A 23,437-nucleotide genomic window follows, 5' to 3' on the forward strand; every position below is an offset into this window, starting at 1 on the left:
AAGTATTTACGATCTTCTAGCCATAATACTTTTCTGTAAATGTGCTATATATTCTAATTTGTCCCTTTGTACCATTTAACTTTGTCTTAATTCAGTTATTTGTTTATTCTGAAGAAGCCGACTCACACTAAGTCAGGAAACATCAGCAATTTAATTTTTTGTTCGATAGTTTATTATAAATATATATCATTATTATGTAAATGTTGGTAGTTTTCTCCCTGAACTATCCATAGAGTTAACAGATTTTCATAAATTAAAGAAGCTTATTTTCAACCTTTTATTTACAGTTATCAGATTTTAAACTTACCTAACTATTACCTTAATTAATTATCTTTCAACTTTATTAAAGCATTAGACTCAAGTGCTAAACGTCGTAAAGCTCGTAAGTCGGCTACAGGCAATCAAAATACTGTTGTACCAGTCCGTGCATTGTCTAATGGTGATTCGCACAAAATTAGTAATAGTATTCATCAAACTAATAAATCATTAAATTATAATGATGAAGCATTAAAAACTATTTCTAAAAAGAGTTCTGAAAAATTTATTAATGAACAATGTCTAAGTATGGATCCAATTACTAATTTGTCTGAATTGGAATCAACTGGTACCAAAACAAGCTATTTAGATAATTTATTCAAAGAATTCAATTATAAACCATTCGGTAAGTCATTGGTTTGTTGTTTAAGTGTAAATACCATATATCCTCTCTTTCATAATATGTTTTGTAGATTTATTATGTGTAAATGTCCCGTTGACATAAAGCAATATATAATTTCAATTATGTTTTTATCCATCATATTATAATTTCTGTCATATTTATTTTTAAATAATTAAACTTCCTAAATTATTCTGCACTGGTTGAATTGATCTTTGCATACAGGGTTGGTAATGTAAATCGGAGTAATTAATCTTGTTGTTGCACAATATGAACTAGCGACTTACATGTCATCTGTATTGGTTTCCCGGTTTTTTTTAAAAAAAAAACTTCAATCCTTTATACTCTTTACAGTGATGAGTCCGGAAAACATGGCTATTTTAATTGTTCTAAATAATATCCAGTTGGTCACCAATCGAGCTAATTCAACTCGGTTTCGATCGAGGCTTTGTGATACCTCCTGATCGGACAGCTGGTTTGATTGTGTTTAGCTGCATTTACATGTACATAACTGTTAATCAAAATATTCGCTAAAGGAAGAGACATTAAGACTTTGCTATTTGAGTTTATTAAAGCCCTAGATCGGTGATCAATTCAAATCCTTTTGCTATAATGTTTTTCCTCAACTTAAATCAGCAAATCGAAGTGTGCTTTGATAGCTAGTGTTTAACAATGAAGTTTGTGTTTTTGAAGGAGTACTGATCATTTTTATATAATCATAATTGGCAATATTTTTTTTTACCTATTATTCGTTAGTGTATCTCTAACCATTAAGAAACAACAGCCAATTAGGATGGTGTAATAAGAAAATGAAGATTATCAGAACTATGTGATATATTAGCGCAGTACATTTCAAACAGTCTGACTACACGTATTAATTACAATGATGTTGGTGTCTAAAAACCCCTAAATATCCTCTTTGTGTGTTTAATGGGGTTAATTAGTTCTTGTACATTGTGGTCTTGTATTTCATGTGAAGTTAAGTAAAAGATACTTGTAATCATTTATTTTGCTTTCTGATGTTTTGTTCAAAGATTTGCGAACTAGAAATCCCCTGATGTGTTTTAAATGGGTGAATTACACTAAATGAATTGGAAGTCTAGGAAGCATGATAGTTGACGTGATAACCAAAGTACACTGATATTATGAAACAGTGATTTGTTAGTTAAAGTAATCTCTTTTCAAAAGTTGGGTCTTAGTTTTAAACCCTCCTCCGCCCTGGTACGGCTGAGATTCGAGAGAGTCAGCTCTCCCTCTCGAAACGCCCTCACATGGCCACGTGCATACAACCACTGCTATGGATGTCCTACTCATTGCTTTCTCGCAATGAAGGTGTTGTTTACGAAATTAAGAGGACAAGAAGCGAATGTCAGGCGCTTTGACCGAGTTGGTGGATATGGAGGACCCACTTAGGTGAGTCGGAGAACCCTGATTCCAAACCAATGGTGCACATGAGCTCCAGGATCCTGAAGGAACAAATGGCGTATGAACCGATTATTGGTCACCGGCTACCATGAAACTGCATCTCCTGACGTTGCTCCACTGCCTTGTGGATCAAACCTTTAGGTCGAAGTCTCGAATTATAGTTTTCTAAGAAACCCACTTGCTTCGGTTTGGGCACCCGAGCAATATCCCAGCCCACACACAAATCAATGATTTATGTGGCGCATATGTATTCGGTGCCTACTAGTACCAATGTTCGTGTGTTTAAATAAATAAAACTCCGTCTACTTCAGTTTAAGGTATTAAATAGTGTCATCCACCGTCACGAAACGTGTGGTTAAATCTGACAACATAAAATTGTGTCCGGTAAACGAGTTTTGTTAGTTTATTTTGTGTGGTTGCGTGGAGTATTTATTACTGTGTGCTTACATTTCATCTTATGATTTGTCCACAAATGGTCTTTGAAAACCCTTGATTCTTGGTCTTACCACTGCAGCGATCACTTCAGTTACCAGTTATTACATCTATAATTTCTTATTAACTATCCTTTATTACTCCTAAACAGCGAAAATTCCGTACATTATTTTGGTGGCCCCCTAAGAAAACCACCTGCTTCGGTTTGGGCACCCGAGCAGTATCACAGCTGTCACACATATCGAATGAGATTTGTGTGGCGCATATGTATTGGGTGCCTTTTTGTACCAATATCTATGTGTTAAAATAAATAAATAAATAAATTTTGGTGATTTTGTAGCTGATCAGAATGAAAGTAGTAAATTTAGAAAAACTCATTCGAAAATAAAGGTTACTTGGGAGACTATTTTACTCATATGATGGGTTTGAAATTTCGACATTAATAAACCCACTACTTTCTTCAGCAATACACATATTTTTTGCGGGGTCAGCGGACTATTACATCGTATATATGTATTAATCGCGAGTGCTAGGCAAATATATTTTAATTGTTTTTGAAACACTTTATAATTCCAATGTTTATTTACATCATAGAGACGCATAAGTGTGGGAATCATTGTTTGAAAAGTTACAGAAAACCATCTAGCTCACTGTCTCCAATTTTGTGCTCAGAAAATCCTATGGATTACAAAGGTTTGAATCCATTGGAAATTCCATTCCGTTGCGGTTGGTTGAGGTAAGTAACTTAATCGGGTTAATTAGGAAAGTATTGTACTGAGGATATTGTTTCAGCCAACTAATTTAAATCTCAGACTAATAGGATGTTTGAAAATATCTTCAAAACTAATCATGTTATATCTTTTCCTCTGTTAATTATCACGTGATAAAACTGCCAATCAGAATACCGACTTAAATGACCTTGTTCCTGTGCTCAACCAATGACACGTCAACCAGCACAAGAAGCTTAGAATCAACTCTGAGTCCTTAACAGTTCTTCTCGCCTAGCCCTGCCCATTTAGTCCAGAACACAATCTCAGCCTCCACTGTATGAATCATATATTTCAGACACGCGGTTTATGTACAAGTAAACCAGACCTTATCACACTATAAAATAGAAAATAACAGTTATACAAGATCACACCAAAAGTGGCTGTGAGTGTGAGAGACTGCAAGTAATAGATTGGGAATATCCTAAGAATAGTTAATCATATAATAATAACCAATAAGTCAATTGAAAGCTTATGATAACAGAAATACGAATATATATATATATATATATATATATATATATATATATATATATAATCTAGTTACTTAATAGTTATAAAATAAGAATAAATATATATACTAAGTCTATAAATAGTTCTTAGAAGTTACCCGTAATTTAATCTTCTTAGGGTACAACAAAACACATACTTTACTAGGGACATCATTAGTAAAGAATTAGTTTATGTTATCCAGTTAGCATTTGACAGCTGTTTTAGGTCTTTAATTTTATCAATATCACACAAAATGGTACTTAATAAATCAGAATAACGTATTGTAAACTTTCTTAAACTAACTATTGGTTTGCAACCTATTTTATTTTCTTATGTGGTAGCAGATACTTGCTTACTATATGATAGAAAGGAAATTGATAAGTTCGGTAATCACACTCCTTATTGGAACCTTCCAAAAGTTTTTTCATGAGAGTTGGTGTTTATATTTCATTCAAATCACTGTTTTTTTCTATTGTTTCTTGATATTAGCAGTGATGACTTGTTATAAGCGTTTATTTCTGCCTAATTGTCATCTGAATTTGTTGCAGTTCTTGTTTTCACCTATTTTCAATCACACTTTTTCTTGAAGAATATTTCTATCGAAAATTTTGTGCCAAGTAGATCGTCAGTAGTTTCTGCAAAGATCAATGATATTGCTATTTTTTATTTACAAAGTTTATAATCTGTATTCTTGTTTTGAAAGAGCAGTGTAGCTGGGAGATATATAAAATCTATTTATATAGATGTTGCTACTGATAAATTTCGTCTACAACCAACCAGTTAGATCTGTCAGAACAATGCACCCGAGGTCGAATTAATCGAAATGTTGTCTTAGCCTCTCGTAATATTTAAAGATGCCGATATTGAAATAATTAGCGATTCTATAACAAATACGTATCAGCCTGTGGTAAACTTACATTTGGAGCAATGAATTCAGAAACAACGGTCGGATCACGATTCATGGAGTCACAAAAGAACCAGCCCATTTTAGCTTAAATGAATCAACCGTTAAGAAAAGTCTACGGCTAACCAATAAAAAATAGGGACTTAATTATAGTTACTCATAAGTAGTATAGTCATAATACACAATTTTCAAGTAGCGTTTCGAGCTGTGGTGTTTGCCCTAATTCTTGAGCAGTACCCGATGTCGTTTTGTGTACTCCTCAATAACAATCAAATTCCTATATAACCATCAAACACACCTTGCTTACGGGCAGCGACTACTAGTAAAGCTGGGTCTTGGGCTTTTCACCACTGTTCTTCAATTTCGTAATGTCAAACAAATAATATACAGCAGTGTAGTAGTATTTTCGCTTCAAATTGATTGATTGAATTCAGTCATTGCTAAGGAGTAGAGAAGTTGATACCTACTGAAAATTAGTGTTAATTTAGTGTATGCCTATTTCTGTTTTCACTTAACCATTAAGATAAATAGATCTTCTAATAGTTCATCGTTAATAAACTTGAAAATCAATGCGTTATAATGCATTGGGTTGTATCTTATTTAGATATCGCTGTAGTTCATCTTTGGTTGTTTACTTTTACTGGTTTTCTGTTACTGGCTTCAATTTTACGGTTACTTTCTACAAAAAAATCATTGGGTAAAGTATTGGCAATAACTAAGTTTAAGTGCTTGTATTTTTTTGCTGATCATTATTTGTTTTCACATACATTTAACGTTTTATTGTTTATTCATTTGTTTAAAAAAATAATAAAAAGCAGATATCTAGCAAAATATGATCCACCAGTCAATAACAAATGTAATATTATATATAGTGCACCATGTGGTCGTTCATTGAGATCAATGCATGAAGTAGAACGATTCTTAGACAAAACTAATAGTCAGTTGACTGCGGATCTATTCTCGTTCGATTCTACGCTGATAATTAATCAAGAATTTCGTGCAGAAAAAGTGAGTGCTTTTTCGTAGTATCTTTTGTTATTTAACCATTACTCTTAAAAAAGTTGGTATCTTCGTTGTTATTGAATGTTCCTTGTGGATTATGGTGTCATTGTGTTGAAATAGCGAAACAGAAAAATGTCTTGTCATTAAATCCAGTTATTTAAAATAACAGTCAATTAAAGCCCTGTTTCTCGAACATTATTGTATCACTGGTAATATAAAAAGTCTTCTCATGCTTAAAAAGGGAGTAATTTAACAACTAACTGTGGGTTCACGATTATTTTGATGAATATTCAATGGTGCGATTATTACTATTTTTTTTCTGTGAATATTAGATTTTAATCTGCTAGCCAATGTTATTCTTAACTTATCGATGGATATATATCCATATAGAAACTTCTAGAGATGGAGTTATCTTTACCAAACATCCTGGAACTATATATCCTTGCACATCCTCTTACATCTCTAGACTATTCAAATGACGATCTTGTTGGATAAGAACGGGGACCCAATACAGAACATTCTTCATTCCAAATCACAAAGTGTTATTTCAAACTGCTCTGGGCTATTCTGTAGTTTGAATTTGTGTATTACAGTGATTGGGTGTAACAACCAATATATTTACAGTTCCATTAACCTTTCGGAGTTGGGAATACATGAAGCGAATTTTTTTCAACACACTATTCGTAATGCTCTCCCAATGTACGTTTGTTTAGCAACAGGTAAATATCATGGGAAGCAATTCGCCGTTTTACTTAAATCAGCTTTTCAGTTATAAGGAGTTCTGAATTCGTCAAATTTTCTTTTACCGATTTTCTCTCCTGTTGTTATAATTATGATTAATTGTTTTATTTTACAGACACTTACCAATATTGTGGATTTGTCATATGGTAAAGAAAATGTTCCAATTCCTTGTGTAAATAGTGTAGATAATGAAGTCCCTGGCTATATTGATTATACTCCTCAAAGACAACCTATTGGTAATGTACCCTTATTGAAAGATTCTAAATTTCTTGTTTGTTGCGATTGTACGGATAATTGCCGTGATCGAACTAAGTGCGCATGTCAGCAGTTGACTAGTGAGTTTTTATAGAAATACGTTTGTCTTAAAAAAATCATTTTTCTTTATGGAGTTTTCGATGAAGAATCTCTTCATCATAGTTTAGCGAATTATAACTATTATAGTCGGTATTATGTGAATTCATGGCTTTCAGGTTTTTCGTCATTTTGGTGTCGAGTATTGCTTGTTATATTGAGATGCGCTAGTCTTAAATCTGATGTATTATTTCGTAGTGTTTTATGTGGCTGAATGCCATAGTTCTGTCCTACATATCAAGGATTTTAGTATTAGAAAGGATCAGGAAATGAAACTTCTTTTTTTGTTCCTGTATCATTTCTTTACTCTGATGTTTGTTTCGCAGTTGACTATTTACCAGTTAGGCGACGGCAGTGGTAGCAATAATCTAAATTCAATTGCAGAGATTAAAATGACGGTGGTGCAATTTCACAAATTGATTGGATTCGGATATGTAGATTCAAAAATCCTGACTTAGTGTGAAGGTATCATGCTTTGTAGAAGACCTAAATGTCATGGAATCGGTTCTTGGTGGAGTCGTAGATATGTGGACTGCTAAGGATTCTTAAACTAGAACGAAATGTATGTCCAGTGCACCATGATGTACAACGGTTTTTCATATGATTTCAGTTCGTGATAAAAAATTTCAAACCATACAACAGTTTGAACGAATTTTCATTACTCTTAATCTCATTGGGAAAAGGCAGTCTTTTTTAGAAAATTCTCTTTTACGTTAGAATATGTCTTTTTATTCTTTAAAGTAATGGGTGTTTTATTCCTTGGTATTCTATACTATTCAGTTGAGGCCAGTTCTTTAACAAATCCAAATGGTTTGGTGGACAGTCAAGCTGGTTATCGCTATCGTCGGTTGTCACAATTTACTGTTGGTGGAGTGTATGAATGTAATTCGAATTGTCAATGTGATCGTCGATGTAGCAATCGAGTGGTCCAACAAGGATTGTGGGTTAAACTTCAAGTGTTCAAAACTGCTCGCAAGTAATACGTTATTATTTTGGAAGTTGTTATAAATATATTTGATTATTACTTATATGTTGTTATTCCTCTTGATTAAACGTGATCCACTGACATTCGCTCTTAAGGTATTGGTTTCGGTAATCATGTATTTGTGTAGAATCTGAGATTACATCAATCGATATCACTTGAGTAGCCAACCCAAAACTTAGCATTAGTCTATGTAGTAATTGACTATTGATCTGAACCGTGTTAGTAGGTATAAATTATCTGATAATTGTTCAGTGGAATATCTTGAAGTCGATCGGAGTAGTACTAATTGATCTATTCCATATAGTGCATTGTTTATCGGCATTGGGGCTATTTGGAAAAAGCGGGATGGTGGTCGGCTTATAACAGGGTACTTAGATCTGAAGAAATGTTGCATATGATTGACATTTATCGGTCCATCACTAATCCTTGGTTGAGGTTCTAGAGATTATGTAACTCAGTGGTTTTATACGTTATCAGACATGGCTCAAAATAGAAGCCAGTATCATAAAAATCAGAGGAACCTTTGTAGCTAAAAGTATTCTTTCTGGTTTTATTATTCTGAACTAACCTGCTTCTCTCACCATCTACTCTCATTTACTTATTTTCTTTCGTTTTCTGTTTTTTATCGTACTCATCTCCCTTCCCCTACCACTTCATAATTTCGTTTTATTGTGTGGCTCATTTATTTTGGTACACATTCGTACCAATATTTATGTGTTTGAAAATAATAGCAATTGTTTTAGATATTAAAATTAGTTACTCCATCAATCAAGATACTTAAATTATATGAAGTTTCATATTTGATTTTCTGTTCATTTTTTACTGTAAGAAGTATTTTAATTTATTTATTTGGTAAATAAAGAAGGAACGAATTGAGCGAAGAAATTTCTTTTCAATTAGTTTTTCATCATGGCCCAATTCGTTCCTTCTTTATTTACCAAATGGCAAAATGGGAATTTTCACTATATTTATTTATTTGTCTTACTTCTTACTTTAGGGGTTGGGGTATCCGTGCTTTAAATGCAATTCCCAAAGGTACATTTATATGTACTTATGCAGGAGCTATTTATGATGAAGCCATGGCTGTTCAGGTAAATCTGTTCACAATTTTCATCTATTGTTTATTTATGGAGTCCCCTACAGTAGGATATATTAGCTGAATTTATATATTTATCTTACTTGGGAATTCCTTATCTCTTGTGATTAACTTAAAACCTACTTCTATCTTACTGGATGCTTCTGGTTTTTTATAAAGTCGTTGCTATATAATCGCTGTGTACTGTTGAGCTCGTTGTTGAATGATGGTTGGTTTCAACACAACATTTATTTGCTACTGAAATTGTAAAGTTTATTCGATTTAGGACCAAATAATTTAAGGTGATGTCTGAAGATCAGATAATACATTTAGTATGTAACATATTAAAGGCAAATTTCGGCAAATCTTAAATTCAGTACATGTTGGAGTTGATTGAAACTGTAGACTACATTTTAAACATTTTCTCTCATATTCATTATCAGTAAATATAACGAAAAATTATAATTCTCGACTAATAAATAAAATAGATACTTGTTTATTGATAAAGAGTAATTCACAGAGAATTTAACAAATTTGATCAATGTTTGACTGAATAGTTTGGCAAATAATAAGCGTTATGTAAATTTAAAACTGGAGAAATAAATTACATTTACAAGCATTTCGATCTATATGGAAAACGTTATCTCATTTCACTGAAATTTCAATCTGGCCTTATTTTCATGCAAGTAAACTAATCGCAATTGAAATATCGTTAATAAATAGGTATATTTATTGATGTATATAGCGGTGATTTTCATCGCAGATTGATGTCAGTTGAGATACTGTCGAATATCATAGGGCTGTGGGCAGTAGTTTCGTTTTAGTGTGGCTCCTCACCAGACCGCAGCGACCCCTAGCCTAGGACTTTGATGTCTCACAGCACGCGTTTAACCATCAGACCACTGTGTTGGAGCCATATGTCACACATTTCCTACTTCAGTCAATTAGTGATGTAAAACCATAATAATCTAATCCCATTTCTGACTATTTTTTACGGAGGATAATTTTCTGTTGTCAGACTTCAGTGAGTATGAGTGAAATCGATGGATAATATGCAGTGACATGTGACTAAGTGATGGCTGCTCATATAAGAAGATTATTGAAGTAAGCTTCCGAATGATTTTAAATCTAAAACAAGAGAATACTGGGAGAATTGTAGGGTTTTTTATGTGATAAAATGACATACTTATATATACAAAACGTTAATACAAAATAAACATGATAAATTGTGATAGGAGATTACAGGAAACTAGTTTGAAGGTTGCTCAATCTCCAACTAGTTAAAGTGTAGTTATTAGGCTTAATTCTTCCAAATCGTATTAGTTTACCTTTCAACATGTTTGAACTCTGATGGTTATAATTTATCACTTAAACTTTACGAATTCATTTATAAATTGATAGCATACAAATTGTAATCTATAAAATCAAGATTTCACAATGTGCATGAAATCATTTTAGCCTCACAATTCCATAACTAATGCTATCGCTTTCTGGTTTTCGTTTGTTTACTGGCTTACGTTGACTTGCAAGCAAAATCACTTATTGATATGATACCCAAAATTAGGTCTAACAGCCATGGATAATTTGATTAAAGAATGAGTGACTTACAAGTTTACTTCGTCTAATTGTCCACGATATTTTATTCTGCTATCACTCAACCGAATCATATCATTGTGTTTGTCTTTCGATTGACATTCTACTAATCGATTTTGGTAATCCAAGTTTCACATCACTGTTTTCTTCAGGGATTTAGGTTGTTTTCAACTTTTTTCTACTGTATCGTAGCAAATAACATTTCTAAATGGCCACTAAGTAATTTCAGAGATGAATTAACTGTATAGGTTTTCATTTTATTGCTAGACATTTCGATCTGGTTATCGTTTTTATGAGTATTAAACATGCCAATATCCTTTGGTTCATTTTATTCATTGTCTTATGGTAATTTCGAATTATCGAGATTACATTATCACTGACAATTAGATGAAAATATTGGTAGCATTTAAGTGGCTAATTAGTCAATATAATTTAATCTAATGAAAATCAATTACCCTAAAAAGTATTTTTTAATGCTTCCCGCCGATAATCTTGAATGTTTCACTGTGCGAATGCATTTTGAACTGAAGTAGGCCCTTTGTAGACATGACTTTAAGGAATAAAAGTTATAGAAGTCTATGAACATTAACTGATATCCATTGTTACTAGATTAATTTAGTCCTGTAAATGTCAAAACTCGGATTAGTAGAGTTTCGTCAGAATTATTTTATGCTAATATTGGGCTTCTATATTTTCTCTTCTGGCTATCCTCTATAACTTATTTTCTACTTAATTAGCACACTTTATGTATTTTTAGTAATGTTACACCCTTCGTTTTTCGATACCTTTGTTTTGCCATAATTTTTACCACACTAAATCTATTGTTCCTCACATTACACTAGGAAGGCTTTGATTGTGGCGATGAATATCAAGCTGAATTAGATTACATTGAAACAGTTGAAAAAGATAAAGAAGGTTATGAGTCTACGGTTGAAGATTTAAGTGAAATACTAAATGAGACAACAATTGCTCTAAGTGATACCAAAAAATTTACTGATGAAAATAAAGTGTCACACATTTCTACTGTAACTGATCAACGGGTTCATTCTTCTCGTAGCAACAGTACTACCACGAGCAATAATACACCTATCGATAATGATAAGGATGAATCTGAATCGGATAATAGGCGAAATACAAGCAGTGCAACTTCACCTGTATCTGAATCAACAGCCATTGATGTTGACGAGAATGATGATGATGATGTTGATAATAATTATGATGATAAGACAAGTCGAAGCAGTGAAATAAGCAGTAATTCGTCTAGTCGTAATGCACTAAACTCGACAAAACCATTATTGTTGAATAGAAATTACGACAGCAGTGAGTCGTGTTTGAATACAGATAATGATTTAACACAAACTAGTGTTCAACAGACTCATAATTCTGTTAGTGTTCGTATTAAGAAGAAGAAACACAAAAAGGAGGAGAAAAGGAAACAGAAAAAAAGAATTTCATTACCTCCAATATATTCAAAACTTACCGAAAACCCTACTAGTAAAATATCAGATAAATATATTCAGAATATTTCTTCAACGTTAAACACTGAAGAAATACATAATGATATCATGAATGATTCACCGGAACGCCCTAGAACAAAGCACAACTCACCTCTACCATATATCTCTGGTGATTTAGAACAGACAAGTAGCCTAATAACCTATCCTGATGTACAGTGTGGAGATACCAATCAAGTTATCCCGTCGTCTGTTGACCTATGTAGTGAAATACTGGACTCGTCTAATTTGTCACATGTTGTCTATAGTGAAGCTGGCAAAAATGAAAATAATTTATCAGATAACACAATATCTAGTATTCAAAGTCAATCTAAAAATCCTAAAGTGAATATAATTTTTAATGGAAATAACAATGAACAAATTGCATCGATCAGATCTCGGTGCACTGTACAAGATGTGATTCAAGAAATATCTGAAACTATTATTCCAACAAAAAATAGCCTGGAAAAACCAAAAACTACTGAATTGTCAAATATTTCAAATCAATCATCACACTCCAGTTTAACTGATACTCAGTCAAAGGCTTTAGTTAGTAAAACTCAAAAGAAAATGAAAAAATTTAAATCGTCTAAGCATTACAAACCGATAAAACCGAAAGTTCAAGTTAATTTATACCCTGTTGTTGAAAAAGAAGATACATCGATTTCACATTTTCATTCTATGTTTAGTAAAATTAGTAAACATTCAAACCAAGTAAAATTGAAAAATAAATCCATAAAATCTAGATCAAAGTCATTATCAACCAACTCTTCGGCTAATGAATTATATAAGAGTGAATTTAAAAAAATTTGGTCGAATCGAGCAGCCAGTTTACCACGTAGTTTTCGATTATTACTTAATGCTAGACAATTATTACGTGAATCGGATTTCAGTCGTATACCAGTAGTACACTTATGTCGTTTAGAAAATGGTGAGTTTACTTTTCCACTTACCGATATCTTGTAACGTATGACTTTTTTATTTATGGACTTGTAGTCGCGTACTTCAGTTTTCGCTAGTTTGGGATTCACCTAATTACTGCCAATTTCACGTTTAGAGTTTTGATTATGGCATTTGTACCGATATTCAGTATTTTTGTTGAACATGTGAAGACTAAACTTCTCTCCAAACTGAATTAAAGGATAGATTTAAATATATATTTAAAACATACTTTTTCCTGTCACTGACCATTTATCATACCAAGCAATAAGGCAGGTTTATAAAAGCAAAAGCAACACACTTATCGGGTTTATATTGTTAAAACAATTTTCATTGAGCTAGACTGTAATAGACATTTTTAAAACTTTATAGTCCATGATTCTTTATGAAGTTATCATAAAAACATTATTGTAGTATTTTACATTTAAATCATACTTATTTGAGTAAAGGTGGGTGGGTGGCTTAGTGATGTCATTTCACGATTCAATATACAGAACTTGCCACTTACTTATTTTTATTTATTTATCTGAATACATAAATATTGGTACAAGGGGGGCACTAAATATATATGCGCCACACAGAACAAAGAGAATAGGAAAAGAAAAAGAAGGTAAGGTGCATTTAAGAAAAAAACAATAACGATCACAGATTAGTGTGTGTGGTGGTGTAGTAATAATAATAATGGGGGGAAACGGAAAGGCACAACCAGAAGAATTCTTCCAGTTAATGAAGACACAACCACTTTTTACGAAGAAAGTAAAAGATGGTTACAGCAGGATCGCCACTGGTTTCTATTCTGAGCCATATCTGATAAAGTCTCGAGCCATTGTGTTGCACCATCTCTAGGACCCCAACCAGGGAGTCGTGAAGGACCAACAGAAGCCAGCCCCTTGCAGCTTTCTTTCATACCACGACACCATGTCATATACTGACCACCTCTCCGCTTTTTCCAACCAGTTCCAGCGTCGGCAAATAATGTACGACGTGGAATTCTCTGGGACGACATTCGTAGAACATGTCCAAGTCACCGAAGTCGGTGTTTCAAGGTGGTGACATCAATCGGATTATCGTCTCTGTGTCCGAACACACGATGCCGAACCTCTTCATTACTGACATGATGTTGCCGCTGGATGTCAGCAATCCTTTGGAGACAACGATGATCGATCACAGGGAGTCGTCTAACATCCTGAACTCGTTGAGGTCAGGTTTCACAAGCATAGAGCAAAACTGCTCTCACCGACGCGTTGTAAATCCGACCCTTTATAGTCAGACTAACATCAAGAAGGCGCCAAAGGTGGCCCAGATTGGCATAAGCCGCTCTGGCTTTCACTATACGTGCATTGATCTCATCACTCACACCCCGTCAGCACTTATCCAGCTACCTAGATACACGAACTTCTCGACTACTTCTATCTGCTCACCATCCAGGGTGAGTACAGGATTAGAAGAAACCCAGTGCTTATAAACGCGAACCCACAACTGACTGTACCCGCCATTTTCATGGCGTCGTGCAATTGCAACCAATGCTCATCTATACTTTTCAGTGGAATATTAGCTAGCCTAAAAGCTAGCTCGATTCGACACTTACTAGCAACAGAAGTTGCAACCAGCTTGCTGATATCAATCCGTTGATGGCGGTCACTTCGTTGGCCGCTGAAAAGTAAGGTAAGATTGGCGCAGACCAAGGCATGATCAGAGTTCAGATAGGTGCTCCAAAAGGAGCGTCAGTCTTGTACACAACCACGCCAGCGGTAGCTGACCTCGATGTGATCAATCTGAGTCCAGGCTTGAGATGCAGAGGGAGGACGCCAGGTGGCACATCGGCGATGACTGTGCCGGAAGTTAGTGCTAGCCAGAAACAGTTTGTGGTCTATGCACAGTTGCAGTAGACGGTCTCCGTTATCTGTCCTGCGACCAACGAATCCCCATCGGCCACCTCAGCGACTCGCCAGCAAGACCAAATGAAGATGAAACAGGGTTTCGGATAAACTGTTTCAGTATTCGCATTCGATTTTCGACCAGTCAGTGACTCGAGATCGTTTAGATAGAATCGAGTTTCCACCATGGGTGAGCTGCTGTATAAGTTGAAAAATAAGGATACACAAAGCGGGAATAAAAGGGAGTGAATAAGTGACATGGTACATAATAATAATAATAATAATAATAATAATAATAATAATAATAATAATAATAATAATAATAATAATAATAATAATAATATGAATCGTTTGACAGTTAATCGAAGCGTGAATAGTATTTTCAGTAAGTATCGTCATTTCATTTTATCTGTTTCTGGGCTGTGATACTGCCCAGGCGCCACACCCCGAGCCTTTGAACTAAAGGTCTGACCCACAAGGCAATGGAGCATCGTGAGGAGATGCAGTTCCATGGTAGCCGGTGACCAATAATTGGTTCATACGACATTTGTTCCTTCAGGATACTGGAGCCCATGTGCGCCATTTGTTTGAGATCAGGGTTTTTAACGCCCCTAGTTGGACTCACCGTGTCCATCGACCTGGCTAAAGCGCCGGACATTCGATTACTACTACTAAAAACCAGATAGTATGATCTGCATTCAGTTGTTTTATTGTATTTCTTTGTTATTATATAGTTAGAATCGATAACTTAATTTCTGGAGCAATCAGTTAGTAAATTTTTTTGTAGGCCTATCTAGTGTAATCAGTTAGCTACCGGTTATATGAAACGTATAATGAAAATATCCTTTAAATGTTTAGTTATTGTCCTAATGTTATTTTTCCATACTTATGTAGACATTAAACAAGAAGACCATGATATAAAAATGAAAAACGTAATAATCAATAGTGATGATACAAAGTCTTCAAATGATGATTCAAAGCCTAAATTTGAATTACCAGTTGAAGTAAAGGAAGACGTTAAAAATGAACATTGTGATAGTTCAACAAATACTGTTGATTCAAAGAAGGATCTTAAAATTTCAAAAGTTGACACTTTAGAAAAGTTTGTAATTTTGAAAATTGTTTTCGCTCATACTATTTATATTTTTTATGTATATCTCGTTAGTAATTTTCCTTACAATCTGACGTCAACTTAAAATTATTAAATGATTGTTTCTTCACAGTTCTAGGAACTCAACAGCATTGCACATACACAACCTTTCGGTTGAGTTTGAAGACAGAATTATTTACACTTAGTCAGATTTCGAAGACTCACATTTTCAATTTCAGTGCTTTTCGATTTACAGTAGCTGTCTGGTTGATGTCATTAATGATAAATGTATGACAAGTTTACTAGCTATAAATTAAAACTACCATCTTCAAGAAAGTTATTTTCAATGGATTTAGTGTATTTTCCTCTTTTGTTTTCGTTGGTAAAGGACGTTTTTTTACTGTCTTGGATTCTTGCTTACTGTTCGTTTCTCCGTGATTCACTTTATATGCATAAAACTCCTATTTTACTTAGTGGAACTTCAAGAACTAGCTAACTTTTATTGTTTTGTATAAAATCCTAGCGATGATGATGTTTGAAATTGAATCACAAATTATTCAAGACTAAATATTTTTCCTATTTGTATCAGAGACATAATAACAATAATTAATAGGTATTTCTTGAGCTAGTCTTTGCCCAAATTGTAATACTAACTCGAAATGACCTTACACGGCCCATATTTATTTAAAATTTTATAGTGTCAACCCATTTTAACTTTTTTTATGCAAACGGATTTATTCGAGTTGAACTATGGTTAACAATCGTATGCCAAGACGTGGGTTCCGGCTTATTTGGTACTCTTTCAGGTTGTATCTCCATTCCAGAGTTGATGTTTACACTAAGGCTCAAAGCTGGTACTTTATATATATATATATATATATATATATATATATATATATATATATATATATATATATATATATATATATATATATATGGATATAAGTTTTCTCTTCGATTCATACTCCTTATTTTTAGTGATTCCCAGTTAGAAACAATTGGTGATACATCGAAAGTCACTTCAGTATCTGCGAATTCACCATCACATAAGCATCAAGGTAGCCTTAAATTAAGACTTCGACGTGTCCGTTCAACAAGTTCATTTAAAGCTGTACGTCCCTCTACCCCACCAATAAGCAAGGAAATTTCAAAATCTGGAAAAAGTTTGTCTGAAATGTAAGTTAACTGAATAGCGTAACATTAGTAAATACGATTTTTATAAATGACAAATTAATCATTATTTTGCCTTAAAATCTTTAAAAAAAATTTGTTGATTTTACATATTGGGTAACACTACAAACTGGAACATATATCTCAATTTATTCAAAACTCATCAGCCTCATGGATCTAAATGATATTCTTATGATGTTTTCATTTCATTTGGAACCTACTACTTATGGTCTAATATTCTCGAGTTACATTACTAGTCTTTTTTCTTCAGCACATATTCTTTTTTCCATAGGCTTTTCTTATTCAATGAATCAATCAAAAAGGAATACTTTAATGTGGGATTCATCAAAACATTTTTGTTTCTTACTATTCAAGTGTTTTGATTTAAAGTAGATCATTTCATTATAATTGTCAATAAAGAGAAAGTTTGTTGAAATTCTAACATTTATTTTTGTGTTTAGTGATGAGAAGAACAATCAAGTTGCTAGAGAATTACGCAGACGTGATAAAAGTAAGTTTTTGTTTATATTTTTGATCAAATAATTCCCTTGTTTCTTCGTGAAATGATATTGTTAGTGGTCATTCAAGGTGTATATTGTTTGGATTTTTGGGAAGAAAAACTAATAAGTACACGATTCTAATATATTATTTGTAGATTATCATTTTATTTGGTTTATGTAGCGATAAGTCTTCAAAATGAACGCTTGATTCGATTTCCTAACTGCTTCTAGTAACTCCATACTGAACGTACACGACAACTTAGACACAAAAGAAAAGATGTGATGTTCAAAATCAGAGACTGATGATCAGGATTTATTTGACTTCCAAAATAAATCTAATTGATTTAAAAATACATCACATTTTATATGATTTATTTACAGTTAGATTAACAGTCAGATTTCTATAAAATAAATTGAGTTATATTTAACGATAATAATTCAATAAGTTACTGTGTAACTACATATTTGCAACATTATATAATTATGCATCTATAATCCTTCTTAAGATATGATGAATACATGTCACACGATTGGTAACAAATCAGTTTGATATGTCATTCCCATTGATTTAAGCTATTACTCGCCATATCATGTAGCCATCACCATTTGAAAGAACTCATATGTGATCATCGAGTTAAGTTAATTAAAATCAATTAGTTATCGTTACATTTGCTCATTTGCTAATGAGGCGGATTTTTCATCTTCAGTTCAACGTTCAGCTAGTTTAGAACCTGAAATCAAGGATAGAAAACCACTAGAACGTTCAAAATCACATCGGAAAGACAGTGAAAGACAACATCGTCGCCAACACCATCATCATCACCATCACCATAGAAATCATCGACAACAACAGTTACAACAACTATCACAGTCTCATCAACAAAATCAACAACAAACTAAACGTATGTATCCTGTTGCTCAAAAAGACTGGCTACGAGCAAGAACATATTTTAATGATATCAATCCATATATTATGGATGCTAAGAAAATGGGAAATCTTGGACGCTATTTTAACCATTCATGCAATCCAAATGTATTTGTTCAAAATGTATTCATTGATACACATGATCCTCGATTTCCTGAAGTTGCTTTCTTTGCAAAACGGTTCGTTTATATTTTTCTCATTTTGCCTATTTATCTAATTACAATATTGTTCACTGTCAAATTAGTGATATCTCAAAGTTCTTTTTTTTCTTAATTTTAAGTAGCTTTACAAGGAAATAAATAATAATTAGTAATAAAAACTGCATTTTCCCATGTTTATGACGTGTTAAACTTTTCACCATCCACTCATTATTGTATAAGAGAATAAACATAAATTGATCTGATGTAAATTTACAAATAGAGATTTCCATAATGTATTTTCTAGATGTTTGTTACTGTCTTAGGTGACACTATTTTTTTTAGCATAAGGTGAAGTGTGTATGAATCAAGGAATAAAACATGACTAATAAATATTGTAGTTCATGTCCTAGGATAATTAGTCTAATGTTTACACGTCACTTAGTGATATAGCCTGATGTTACATTCATGTATATGAGTAATATGTTGTAATATAATATGAATAGACTTATCCTAAAGGTACTTTTTCTTTAAAAAGGCTTATTTTACTGTGAGGATAATTAATTATTAAAGCAATTAGTCCCTTTCTTAAATTTTGATAGATCAATGGGAAGACGGAGTTGATTTGAAAAATGTGATGTGTTTGCACCATAAATTTCGAACAATCTGGTCATATATATATTTGTCAGGGGATTTTATATGAAAATTAATACCTGTCAATGAAATGAAGGTTCGAGTAAAAACAGTAATAAAGGAGAGAGAAGAAAATCCTTACATCGTATAGAAAGAATAAGAAATTTAAAGAGGAGAATTCGTCCTTGACAATTTCTACACAATGTTTTAAAAGCTGTATTGATGTAAATTTTGTGCCCCGTTTCGATTATATGTTTCGCTATCGATGAACATAGCATTCTACCTCCCACGTTAATCGGATCATTTGACACTAATTGGTTTTGAAGCCATCTAGGTGTATGTTCAATGACGCTTGATTGCATTGTTCGATTACTCCTTATGTACGTGTGTCCGCACAAACATGTAAATTGGTAAATGCAATGAGATATAAAGTAATCATTTGTTCATTATCTAGGTCTATTTGAAATCATGGTCTTAGATTTTTCAATCACAACCAGTTTAGCAGCATAATAAGTTTTCTCGATGGTTGCTTTCAATCCTTGTCTTAAAACTGTACCATTGGATTCACCTCTATATAGTTGATAGATATAAGCCTTTTTCTTTGGAACTGAATAAACGAAAGGTCTTGGCGTTGACTGACTTTTGCACTCATTTGTAAACTTTAGTGTGTCAGTCAGCATCTTGCCATCTTCCTCAACCGTATCAGTAGTGTAAATTCTTCGAATCCTATTAAAGAGGCACCTAGTCAAGCCTTGCACTTATTGCCATGAACGGAAACTATGGGAATTTAAATATTGCCCCGTCCAAGTTGGTTTCCTATAAACTGACCGTCTCATAGTACTATCCTCCTTTCGACCCAAAGGTATGTCAAAAGGACAATTGGCCACATTGTTCGAAATGTATAGCGCGAATCACATTTTTCAGATCAACTCCGTCTTCTTATTGCTCTATCGAAATTAATTATTAGTTGAAATTTTAATCAGTAGTTTGCTGTCATCCTATTGTTTATGACGTTCATTTTAAAACTAATGAAAAGCTCAGACATGTGATTTTTATTTTCATTTAATTTCAATCGATCATTCATATAAGCTATTATTAATCTAGTAGGGTAAATTGTTGCTCAATTGGTGAAAAGATTTGGTTTTTTACATGTGTTCAGTAATGTAGTTAACGCCAAGACTGCAACAACAGTTTTTTTAAAATTTCTGTAGAGCCTGATAGTAATAACAATTGTTGACTCAAATATTCTTTGTTTAGTCAAACCATTTCATCTGCAAACGTTCGGTGTTTTTTTTCGAAACAATGTGTTGACGTATACATAGCTATAGAATTGATCTGATTACATGTGGAAATGTTTCAAACACTGATGTTATGTATCATAATTTTGAGATTAAATAATGTAAAAGAAATTCTATAAAAGTTGTTATTTTCAACAACTTGGGAACTGTTTACAAATAAGATGGTCAATTATTCACCTGACAATTAGGAAGATGAAGAAAAAAAGTTGAAAGATGACAGCGAATCAATGACCAACCTAATGAAAAAGGCAGTTCAAACTTTATCAAAATTAAGGATTGGTCTTACAGCTTATGTCGAAATAAATGAACTTCGTGATTATCGACTTTTTGTGAGATGGTATGGTTGCTACTTTTAATTGCTTGTCTTTTTAGTAGTATGAATTAAGTAGACTGGTTATCGATTATACGTTATTGATAGCTTTAGATTCTTTTCGTGGTAGTCTGGCAACATGCTTTCTCGAAGAAACATCTGGTGTGCAGGTGACGTAATATATCATACAAAAGTAGTTAAACTTTTATACACATTGGGATGAACTATCGTTGTAAATTGTTCTTATTACCTAAAAATCATTTGTTCATCAAAGAATACAAACCGAAACTCTGTAAAGTAGTTTTGTTGAAACTTCCTACTCTCACTTCTTGGAAGTATTCACTGTAGTTTCACCTTTAAATCAACCTTCAACAGTGTATAAAATTACACTTTTTTAAGAGGTATCCAGAAATAGAGTCATTCCTAATGTGCAATTGTTGTTATGCAGTATCATGTTTTATTTTAAGTAGTGAGTTACATCACACTGATATTTTTCGTATTGATTATCTACATAAATTTCAGGAATATAGACGTTGGAGAAGAAATGACTTGGGACTATGGATATACTGTTGATGCAGTACCATTTAAAGTGCTCTACTGTTATTGTGGTGAACCTAACTGTCGAATAAGACTCTTGTAATACATTGTACAGCTAAATCAAACTTTGTGTTTTTATCATGTATTCAAATTATCAGAGAATAGGTTTTCCTGATTATTTTTGTATCTATACAGTTTATCTATGTAAACAATAAAGTTTTATCTATATGTCAGTTGTTTCTGTATATTTACCTGTCCAATCTTAGGGGTAAGTGTTGTAACGTTTGTTTCTCAAGCGTTTCGCTTTTAACCTTGCTAATTGACTATGTTGATTGTTACCGTCTTTCAATGAAATAGTTTCTTCAAGCTAATCAATTCATTTCTGGGATTTATAGTTGTTTCTTGTTCGTATTGTATTCAGAAGTCATGTACTAGTCTTTATTTTAGGTATTCATTTTGTCTTCTTATTTGTATGGTCGAGGGTTTTTGGTTTCGGGAATTTTATGCTTCGAAATAATAGCGACTACGTTAACAAAACACTTGTTTGTAAAGAAAAAAAAACAGAGAAAGTGTTGTGCTTTTAAGCCCGGCTAATTATCACGCGACTTATTTGCCGATCGGAATACGACTTATACAATCTTGGAACTGTGCCAAAACAATGACGTATCGACCGGTATGAGCGGCCCAGCATCCTTATTGTTCCTTTCTCCTCCTAGCCCGTCCAGAACGCCAATGACAGCTTCCATTATGCGAATCATTTATTTCAAACATACTTGGCTTTTATACCAGCCAAACAGACAATATCACACCATAAAATAGGAAATAACATTTGTGCAAGATCAAGCCAAAGAGTGAATATGATTTTGGGAGACTGTAATTAATAAACTGAAAATAACCTAGGAACAGTAAATCGTATAATACTAGTCTATAGATCAAAATAATGCTTATAATAAGAGAAATGTGAATATACATAATCTAGTTACTTAACAACTATACAAAAGAATATATATATATATAGTATTAGTCCATAAGTAGGTCCCAACAGTTACCATTAGTTCTCACCTTGTTATAGAACTAATTAAGATTTCAAGACATGATGGTTATGCATCTGAGCTCTAAGTTTTCCTAAAAACAGAACGTGGTGCAGCAGTATCACACTTGAAATTTTTCTTGGTATTTTTTACGGAGATATTTTCGCGAAATAAAATACCTGACTACAACAAATTAAATTTATTTTGAAGCCTATATACTGGCTTTGTGGGACGCAGACTATTCCTTATATTTTTGCGGTTCATCTTTGTTATATCCAGATAAGAATAATGAATGGTAACTTTTTGGATCCATTTATGAAACAATACTATGAGTATATTTTTATCGTATAATTGTTATGTAACTAAACTGTTCATATTCATGTCGCTCTAATTATAAGCTTTAATTTGACCCATAGACTATTATTATACGATTTACCATTGATGAGTCATGGCCTGTCTATTAATTACTATCTTCCTCATTGACAGCCACATTTGGCTAAATATTGTACAAATGGTGTTTATATTTTATGATACGTTGTGGTCTGTTTGATTGATATATAAACCGAGTATGTTTGGAATAAATGATTCATACTGCAGAGGCTGAGATTGGTGTTCTGAACTTAACTGGTTGAGCTAGACAGGAAGCGAGGCCAATCAGGACTCTAGGCTGCTCGCACGTGTTTTATGCGTCACTGGTTCGATCGATAATTCGCTGTTCTCTGATTAGCGGTATCGTTGCGTTATTCAATATACAGTACACACAGGTTCACAAGTTATAACAATTTTTATTTTTCTAATAATGGTCTTTGTTTCCTCGAAACTGCATTTTAGTATTATTCCATAAACATCATAGAACATTAGGGAAACAAAGGTTGTTTCTATTGGTAAAAAGACAGATCGATTTTCTAAGGAACAAAGTGGCCGATGAAATTTAATAGGAGTTACAAGGGTGTTAGAATTTAGTTCATCTTCCTCAAAAAATATTTTAAAAAGTGACGACAATTCAAGTTCAACTGTCATGTGGAGCCATTTTTTTAGATTAATAACAGTCGTTTATGTTGTACACTTTAAACTT

General features: G+C 33.1%; 1 protein-coding gene across 1 annotated transcript in view; it reads left to right on the forward strand.

Annotated features, from left to right (window-relative positions):
• SETDB1B (Histone-lysine N-methyltransferase SETDB1-B) overlaps window positions 1–21,434 on the forward strand; it is a gene marked incomplete at both ends in the record, with an annotated part of 37,391 nt that extends 15,957 nt beyond the window's left edge. The window contains 12 exons of the mRNA XM_035729790.2: window positions 350–661; window positions 3,107–3,248; window positions 5,494–5,683; window positions 6,534–6,753; window positions 7,550–7,745; window positions 8,752–8,845; window positions 11,265–12,846; window positions 15,626–15,833; window positions 16,800–16,997; window positions 17,453–17,502; window positions 18,199–18,595; window positions 21,317–21,434. Of these exons, the coding sequence (XP_035585275.2) occupies window positions 350–661; window positions 3,107–3,248; window positions 5,494–5,683; window positions 6,534–6,753; window positions 7,550–7,745; window positions 8,752–8,845; window positions 11,265–12,846; window positions 15,626–15,833; window positions 16,800–16,997; window positions 17,453–17,502; window positions 18,199–18,595; window positions 21,317–21,434 (3,707 nt within the window). The remainder of the gene's footprint in view (window positions 1–349; window positions 662–3,106; window positions 3,249–5,493; window positions 5,684–6,533; window positions 6,754–7,549; window positions 7,746–8,751; window positions 8,846–11,264; window positions 12,847–15,625; window positions 15,834–16,799; window positions 16,998–17,452; window positions 17,503–18,198; window positions 18,596–21,316) is intronic.
• Window positions 21,435–23,437: the final 2,003 nt, after the last annotated feature.

This window comes from Schistosoma haematobium, chromosome 4 (genome assembly GCF_000699445.3).
Source record: "Schistosoma haematobium chromosome 4, whole genome shotgun sequence".
Lineage (NCBI taxonomy): Eukaryota > Metazoa > Platyhelminthes > Trematoda > Strigeidida > Schistosomatidae > Schistosoma > Schistosoma haematobium.